Source organism: Chrysochloris asiatica, unplaced genomic scaffold (genome assembly GCF_000296735.1).
Source record: "Chrysochloris asiatica unplaced genomic scaffold, ChrAsi1.0 scaffold00291, whole genome shotgun sequence".
In the NCBI taxonomy this organism is placed as follows: Eukaryota; Metazoa; Chordata; class Mammalia; order Afrosoricida; family Chrysochloridae; genus Chrysochloris; species Chrysochloris asiatica.
The window spans coordinates 1,157,876-1,166,391 of NW_006408809.1; the positions used below are offsets into that span (position 1 = coordinate 1,157,876).

General features: G+C 42.0%; 1 protein-coding gene across 3 annotated transcripts in view; it reads left to right on the forward strand.

The window, feature by feature from the left end:
• The first annotated feature begins 4,365 nt into the window (after window positions 1–4,365).
• DDX4 (DEAD (Asp-Glu-Ala-Asp) box polypeptide 4) overlaps window positions 4,366–8,516 on the forward strand; it is a 154,438-nt gene continuing 150,287 nt past the window's right edge. For all 3 annotated transcript variants that reach the window (XM_006874647.1, XM_006874649.1, XM_006874648.1), the window contains exon 1: window positions 4,366–4,445. In XM_006874647.1, the coding sequence (XP_006874709.1) occupies window positions 4,374–4,445 (72 nt within the window). In that variant the 5' untranslated portion in view covers window positions 4,366–4,373. The remainder of the gene's footprint in view (window positions 4,446–8,516) is intronic.

Sequence of the window (8,516 nt, forward strand, 5' to 3'; positions counted from 1 at the left end):
TTTGAACTGCCGACCTTGTGGTTCCCAGTCCAGTGCTGATTCTACAGCGCCGTACCAAGAGTCCTAAATATTTATATTATCTACAAATAATCATAAGGAGCTCTGGTGGTTATGAGTTGGTAGACTAACCTCAGATCCGCTGTTCTGAGGGAGAAAGATTAGGTTTCTCCTCCCGTAAAAAATTACCACCTTAGAAACTCTATGCAGGGCTGCTATCAGTCGAACCCGACTCCGTGGCACACAACCACTACCACCACCACCACTACAAATAATTGTCTACTGTCAACATTTGAGGTGGGCCATTTTTGGCCTAGTGGTGAATTAAAAATATTTTGGATACCTTTGCCAAGGTGATCTGGACAGTCTATATGAAGAAAAAAATCATTATTTGAGTGATGTGGAGAGAATGCTGAAAACTCAAAAAGACTGAACTATCAGTTTTCTTTAGATGGATAAATTTTATTAATGGGAGCATGCCTTTTTCTAAAGTGTGGTGAGTCTTAACTGCAACCTTTGATTTGATTTGTAACTCTGAGATATTGTTGACGAAACTCTTGCTCTAACTTATTGTATTGTTGTTGTTGTTTAGTGCTGTTGAGTGGGTTCCAAGTAATAATGACCCTGTATATAGTTTACGAGGAACAGCCTGTGGGTTTGTACTGCCAACCTTGTGGTTCGCCATCCAGTGCTTATCCTACAGCATGACACACATCATTGTATAGGATTTAGATAATCTGGAGAAACTGTTGTTGTTTTTAGGTACCATTGAGTCAGAACCGACTCATAGTGACCCCATGCACAGCAGAATGAAACAATGTCTGATCCCAGGCCAACCTCACTACTGCTGCCACGCTTGAGTCCATCAATGCTGCCACCTGGCTAATCCATCTCGTTAGGGGTCTTCCTCTTTTTCTCTGACCCTCCATCTTACCAAGCATGATATCCTTCTCCAGCGACTGTCCCCTCCGGACAATATGTCCAAAGTAGGAGAGACGAAGCTTAGCCATCCTGGCCTCCAAGGAGCACTCTGGCTGCACTTCTTCCAAAACAGATCTATTGGTTCTTTTGGCAGCCCATGGTAACTTTTAATATTCTCCTCCAACACCATGATTCAAAGGCATCAGTTCTTCTATGATCTTCCTTATTCACTGTCCAGCTTTCGTATCCATATGAGGTTATTGAAAATACCATGGCTTGGGCCAGGCACACCACCTTAGCCCTCAAGCTGACATCTTTGCTCTTCAACACTTTAAAAAGTTCCTGTGTAGCAGATTTGCCTAATGCAATACGTCGTCTGATCTCTTGACTGCTGCTTCAGCGAGTGTTGATAGTTGATCCTGTACCTGGACCAAGGAGAAACTGAATATAAAAAAATTCTCACAAGTTTTCCAGTGAAGCTTTTGAAATAAGAGGGCTCGGGTTTTAAATTCCATTTGCTACTGCCAATCTTTAAACTGTGTTTTCCATGAGATTTAGGCTTATTTTACTTCTTTTGCTTAGTAAAGTATCTGGCATATATATACTTTATCTAGGAGCTCTGGTAGCGTAGTGGTTATGAATGGGCTGCTAACTTCAAGCTCATCAATTCAAAACTACCAGCTGCCCCAAGGGAGAAAGATGAGCTTTTCTGCTCCCGTAAAGAATTACAGCCTCGGAAACCCTATACAGGGTCGCTATGAGTCAGAACTGACTCCACAGCACATAACCACCACCACCATACTTTATATATGTATATATATATGTTTATGCTGGTGTGGTGCTATAGGATAAGTACTGGACTTCGAACCACAAGGTTGGCGGTTCAAACCCACCAGCCGCTCCTTGGAAACTCTATATAGAGTTGCTATGAACTGGAACGGACTTGAAGGCACTAAACAACAGCACTTACATTGCAGCGCCATACCAGGACTCCAATATTGGTTGTTGTTGTTGTAGTCTTGGTATGATGCTATAGCATAAGTCTGTTTAGTGCCTTCGAGTCCGTTCCAGTTCATAGCAACCCTGTATAGGGTTTCTGAGGAGCGACTGATGGGTTTGAACTGCCGACCTCATCGTTAGCAGTTAAGTGCTGATCCTACCTTGTCACACCAGGACTTTACTGATACAAATAGAAGAACTATAAATTAAGCCTTACTAAACAACTTCATCCAGTACCAGTAGCTTACTTCTACAAAGACCCTCTCTACCCCAAAATCTGTATCCTCAACTAAGACAGGTTAACTTCAACTCCATAGGGTAACAGCAGGACCTAGGTTCCTTCTGTCCCTTACACCAGGATGAAAAGGGAACACAGTGCCTCCATTTGCCTCTGAGGGTGCTGAAGCGCTGGAAATCCCCGGGTGTGAAAAAAAGCACCTTAAAAATCAAGAACCAGAAGTACTAACGACCAGGGTCTGTGGTAGGTAAAAGGGGAAATCTAAAGGGGTAGAAGGGAGAGCATTTATTTTTGGTGTTGTATAAAGGGAGGTAGACATCTTTGGCTTGGAGCGCTTGTGTATGGAAAATCTAGAGCCTTCCCGGATTGAAAAGCCCATCTGAGAACGTAGAGACAAGTGGGCATCAGCCTTGAAGCCAAAAGCTCAACAGGCCACTCTGTGAATCAGCCAGTAGGCCCGCACTGATGGCCTCGAAAGCGATCTAGCAGGTAAAGCGCAAGCTGGTGATGGGGGTGGGAGGACGCTGGCCTTCTGCACGCTAATTGGCTGGTGGAGCTGGTGATCTGGTGCCATTTGTTGTTGGAGCTGACGCACCAGACGCAATCAGCGTCCTGCACGTGCAGCCGTTTAAGCGGCGTCCATGACTGCTAGGACGGGTTAAAGCAAGCAGCAGTGAGGTGAGTTGGAGGCCCTTCTTTCTCCAGGCTCCGGCCTTGTCCCTAGTCCTCTGGGCTTCTCTGTGACTGGACTTTAGGCCAAAGAAAGAAAGGATGGGGTAGGCAGGGGACGAGCTGATTGAAGCTGCCATCTGAGACCTTTTCTGGCCTGGCTTGAGGGCCCTTAAAACTCCATGGGCCCTCGAAATGTGGGCTCGAGCCTTGCAGAGAAGGTGAAGGGGCCTTTTGTCTTGCCCCTGCATGGCTCTTTTCCGAAGATGGGCTGTACAATTTTTAACTAAATGTTACTTGGTAAAACCCATTGTTCAATTTTGGAGAGATTTGGGCAGTGGCCTCCCCTCCCACTCTCTCCTTGGGCAATCTTTAAAGCGTCTTGTAATTCTTCAAACTGCACACCCAAATGGTCCCCAAACCGTAACCACCAAAAAACCCAAAATGAAGCATCCTGTCCACATCTGAAGGGAAGCGTGCGAAGGAAGAAACCTAAGGATCTGAAAAATTCCCCTTCATTTTAATATCTAAAAAGAATATTAATATCCAATTAGGATATGTGTATTTTTTTGTTTAATGTTGTTGTTAAGTGCCCTCGAGTCGGTTCCGACCCATAGCGACCCTGAATAGGGTTTCCGAGGCTGTAAATCTTTACGGGAGCAGCAAGCCTCATTTTTCTGTCATGGAACAGCTGGTAGTTTCGAACTGCGACCTTGCGGTTCGCAGCCCGATTCATAACCCCTGTGCTATCAGAGCTCCTTATATCCACTTCTAAATTCGGTTTGAACCTCAAGGCTGGCGGCTCAAGCTCACCAGCCACTCCTGGGAAGTCTTATACTGGGTGGATATGGGTCGGAACCGACTCGATGGCACTAAAGTCATTTGGGGGCCCTTCGAGGATGAAGATAAAATTTTGTAACAGATATTAGGAGTTAAAAACTGTCATTGAGAACGTAGTGGTTTCTTGAGTGATAAAAAAGAGCTTTACCTAATTTTTTTAGACAGAGGATAGACATAAATGGTAAATAATAAGACTTTGTTGTTGTTATATGCTGTGGAATCGGTTCCGACTCATAGTGACCCTGTACAGGGTTTCTGAGGCTATAAATCATAATGGGAGCAGAAAGCCTCATCTTTCTCCCGTGGAACAGCTGGTAGTTTTGAACTGCTGACCCTGAGGTGCACAGCCTGATTCATAACCACTATACTACCAGAGCTCCTTTAATAAGACTTACTGCATCATTTTATAAGTACAGTTGGGAATGATCATCAGTACCTAGTTGAGTACTTTCAAGAGGTGTTATGTGAAACCCAGAGTCCTGGTGTGGCACATACGATAAATACTGGATCACATGCTGGCGGCTCAAACTCACAGGCTGCTCTTCGAAAACTCTATACAGGGTCGTTGTGAGTTGGAACCCCCTGGACAGCAGTTACACAACAACAACAGCTTGTGAAACAGTGATAGTTTATACTTTTAAAAATACAACTCTGTTCTGAAACCAAATGTGCATTTTTATATTTTAAAAAAATAGAACTTGAACCCATCATGGGAGATGAAGATTGGGAAGCAGAAATCAGCAAACCTCATATGTCTTCCTATGTTCCTGTATTTGAGAAGGTAATAAAATGTAAAATTTGAAGCTATTAAATGCTACTCATTTTATCAAAGTTGAAAATTCACTGTGATGAGAAAGTTCTAAATTATTCAGGAGCCCTGGTAGTGTAGTGGGTTACCTGTTGGACTGTTAACCACAAGGTCAGCAGTTTAAATCCACCTGCCTCTACTTGGGAGAAAGAGGAGGGTTTCTGTGCCTGTAAAGATTTATAGTCTTGGGAAATTTACTAGGGTTGGCTAAGAATAGGAAACTGACTTGATGGCAGTAGGTTTGGGGTTTTTCATTATGCTATAGTATCTTCAGAGTCCTGATATGGTGCTGTAGGATAAGCACTGCTAACCACAAGGTTGATGGTTTTACCCACCAGCCGTGCCTTGGAAACTCTATATAGGGTTGCTATGAGTCAGAACCAACTCGATGACACTTAGAACAAAAACAACAATAACATATCTTCACTTGATGATTATTATTAACGGCTATGGGAAATAAGAAAGATACGGTGAGCCTCAAGATGGAATAGTCTGAGATGTTTTGTTAATGAACTTAAATGTAGGTAAAAATATAACAGAAATACTACAGAGATATTGTGGGTGCATGCAGTTCTGGACCACTGAAATAAAGTGAGTATCACAAATGAGTCACACAATTCTTTTTGGTTTACCAGTGCATATCAAAGTTATGTTTACACTATATTGCAGTCTGATAAGTGTGCAACAGCCTTATGGAAAATGTTTGAATTACTGTGAGATACTAAATTGTTTCACAGAGATACAAAGTGAGTATATGCTATTGGAAAAGTGGTGCTGATAGATTTGTTCCACGCAGGTTTTCTAAACAAAGTATGCCTGTATTTTAAACATAATTTAAATCTCATAAGTTTGAACTTAAGGGTGAAAGCAAGCTTGTACAGATGTGATTAAATGTCTGTGAGATGTTGGTATGGAAAATTTAAAAACTATAAATTGATGCTGGTGATATTTTGAATTCTGAAAGCTTGTCTTATGCAAGGAGAGCTCTCAAGACACGTATGTTAGGCTGATTCATATGATTGTATCAGTTTGATCTTTAAATAATGCAGATTATCAAATCTTATTTCATAATGGCATTTGCAGAATTAAAATGAAAATGAATTTTAAGCCAGAAGAGGGGGCCCTTGGGTAGAGTTTTGGGCTTTAGTCTAACTTGGAAATTGACTTACTTTTTAAAAATTCTTTAATACATAATGTACCTTTGTTGTTGTTGTTAAGTACCGTGGAGTCGGTTCTGATTCATAGTGACCCTGCACAGGATTTCCGAGGCTGTAAATCTTTATGGGAGCAGAACGTCTCAAATTTCTCCCGTGGAACTGCTGGTAGTTTTGAACTGTCGAACTACAGTTTAGCAGCCTGATTCGTAACCACTACACTACCAGAGCTCCTTTAATGTACCGTAACATTCTATTAATGTTAGCCACTTGAAAAATCTCAGAAATTGATTTTATTCCCTTTAACTGTTTTCAGTTTGATTGCATAGCTGTCAGTTCTTTTTTGGGGAGGTAATTATATTTTTGCAAACTTTTTTATTGTGAACAGAGTGAAAGTTTACAGAGAAGACTATCAATTTTATACTCAACAAATCATACACTTGGTTTCATCTCAGTGATTGCAATCCTCTCTATGTAACAACACAGCTACTTCACTTCCTCCATGTGGTTCTTAATTCCATTCAAACCTTCTTCCCATCCCTTGTTAACTTCTTTCTTAGGTAGATGTTGCCCTTTTGATCTTGAATGATTGCATAGTGAGCATACCTTACTAGTGTTGCCCTTTATACTTAGCTATTGCTTAGCTGAAAATTGGGCCACAAGAATGAGTTCCATTCCAGATATGAAGTGTGGCCGAAGGCCATAGTATTGGGTACATTCAATTTCTTTGTGACCAGTAAACCTGTTCCTTTTTAAAAAAAAAAATAATTTTGATTTTTGCTCCACACTTTTTTTCACTCTCTCCAGGACCTTCTAACATGATTTAGAGCAGTTGGTAATTGTAGCTGGGTACCATCTAGTTCTTGTCGCTGAGTCGTGGTGACTGACATGTCTCTAGGTTCATTGGACTAGTTGATTCCAAACATCTTCAGTTTTCATCACTCTTCTTTATTCCATACTTTAGATGGTCACTCATGAGCTTTTAAGATCCTAATTACTACTAAACAGTAGAATGTAGAACATTGTCTTTTGGACTGTGTTATGCCAGTTGGCAATGGTGTCTCCTGAGACTATAGTCTTAAGACTCCGAGCTCAGGAACTCATTGCCTGGTAATATCTGAGAAGTTTTCTTCATTTTCTCCCCCACATATGCTCCACTATGGAGTCCTGGTGTGACGCTGTGGGCTAATGTGTCAGACTGCAAAGTCATTTGAACTGCAAGGTTGATGGTTCAAGCTCACCAACTGCTCTTTGGAAACCGTATACAGGGTCGCTGTGGGTCAGAATTGACTCGACGGCATTTAACAACAACATGCTTCACTACATTCATGTATGTGTTTGGAGCAAAGGTGAATAAATACCCATGTACAAATGTCCTTGGTCAAACTTATTTGTGAGTATACTCCAACTGTCCCTTCCATACCCACTTAGCCTGTGTACCTGTCCATATATCTACCCATAGGATGTTGTTGTACTAGGGTTGTGAATATAACAGTATTTGCCTCTATATCCTTTAACCCTTGCGTTTCTCCCTATGGCTTTGCCTGTCTTCATCATTCTTCTGCCAATCTCTTGTGTATTCCCTCTCCACCACCCGGGTTAACGTGTCTATTCTCTGGCCTAGTGTGGCATTGTAGGATAAACACTTGACCACAAGTTCAGTTTGAGCTGCAAGGCAGGAGGTTCAAAGTTACCAGCTGATCCTGGAAATCCTATACATTTTTAGTATGGAGATGAGAGTAGAAGCTTGATTTGAGTTCTTAAAGGAAAAAAATAAAGATCCCTGGTGGTGCAATGGTTAAGCACTCTGCTGCCAACCAAAAGATTGGTGCTTTGAACCCACCCAGTTGTTTCATAGTAAAAAGACCTGACAATCTGCTTCCTTACAGATTACGTTCTAGAAAACCTTATGAAGCAGTTATACTGTCACATTTTTGCTAGGAGTCAAAACCAACTCTGGGGCACCTAACAGTAATAACAAGGGAAAAAATGGGCTATAGAAAGTTGAGGAAGCAAGTGTAGACCATACATCTTAAAAGAGGGCACACAGTGAAAATGGGCTTCTTGTGGAGCCTTTGTAGTGTATAGGACTTTAGGTGGAATCCTGAGCCCCATCTAAAACCTTCTGAGGTGGGACATTCCCACTTGAAAGGACATGCAGACCAGCCCAGAGCAACTAGAGGAACAGAAGATAGTTGAAAGACTAGCGGGAAAAAGAAAAACAAAAATGACAGTCTGTTTGGCTGTTACAAGAACAAACAAGCTGTTTGCTGGGGAGTTGTCAAGGCAAGCAATCAGGTTCCTTCAGGACAAACCTCCCTCCAATACTGAAAGTCAAAAGAAACATATGAGCATGCATCTAAGCTTTCTGGTCACTGTGTTGGACTACATGTGAGTGGAAGTGGGGGGAAAGCAGCATTGAAGATCATGGGCTGAGTTAGATCATATTCCATATACTCCTGTTGACATTGAGATGAGAGAGAGAAAAGGAAGGGCTGCATGTTCCAAAGTTTGGGGAGACTTAGGAACTCCTGAGCCTGTGGACAATGACCTAGCCATGGAGAGCAAGAGCTGAGAGTGAGGTGTCCAGCTGGTATGAAGTTGGAGGAGACGCACAAGAATGCCCAAACTTTCAGATAGTACCCATTTGACCTTGCTTCGATGGCTTAATGATCAGAACTCGACTAGAGGAAGGGAAAAAAATTTGATAGAGGAGGCAAGTGTAAATTAAATTGCTATTTTGTAAATAAATCCTTCACATCAAGGATCATACCTAATCTCCTCTGTACACAGGGTTGATAGGGATGGGCAGCTTTGTTGTTGTTGTCAGGTGCTGTCGAGTTGGAACCGACTCACAGCGACCCCATGCACAGCAGAACGAAACAATGTC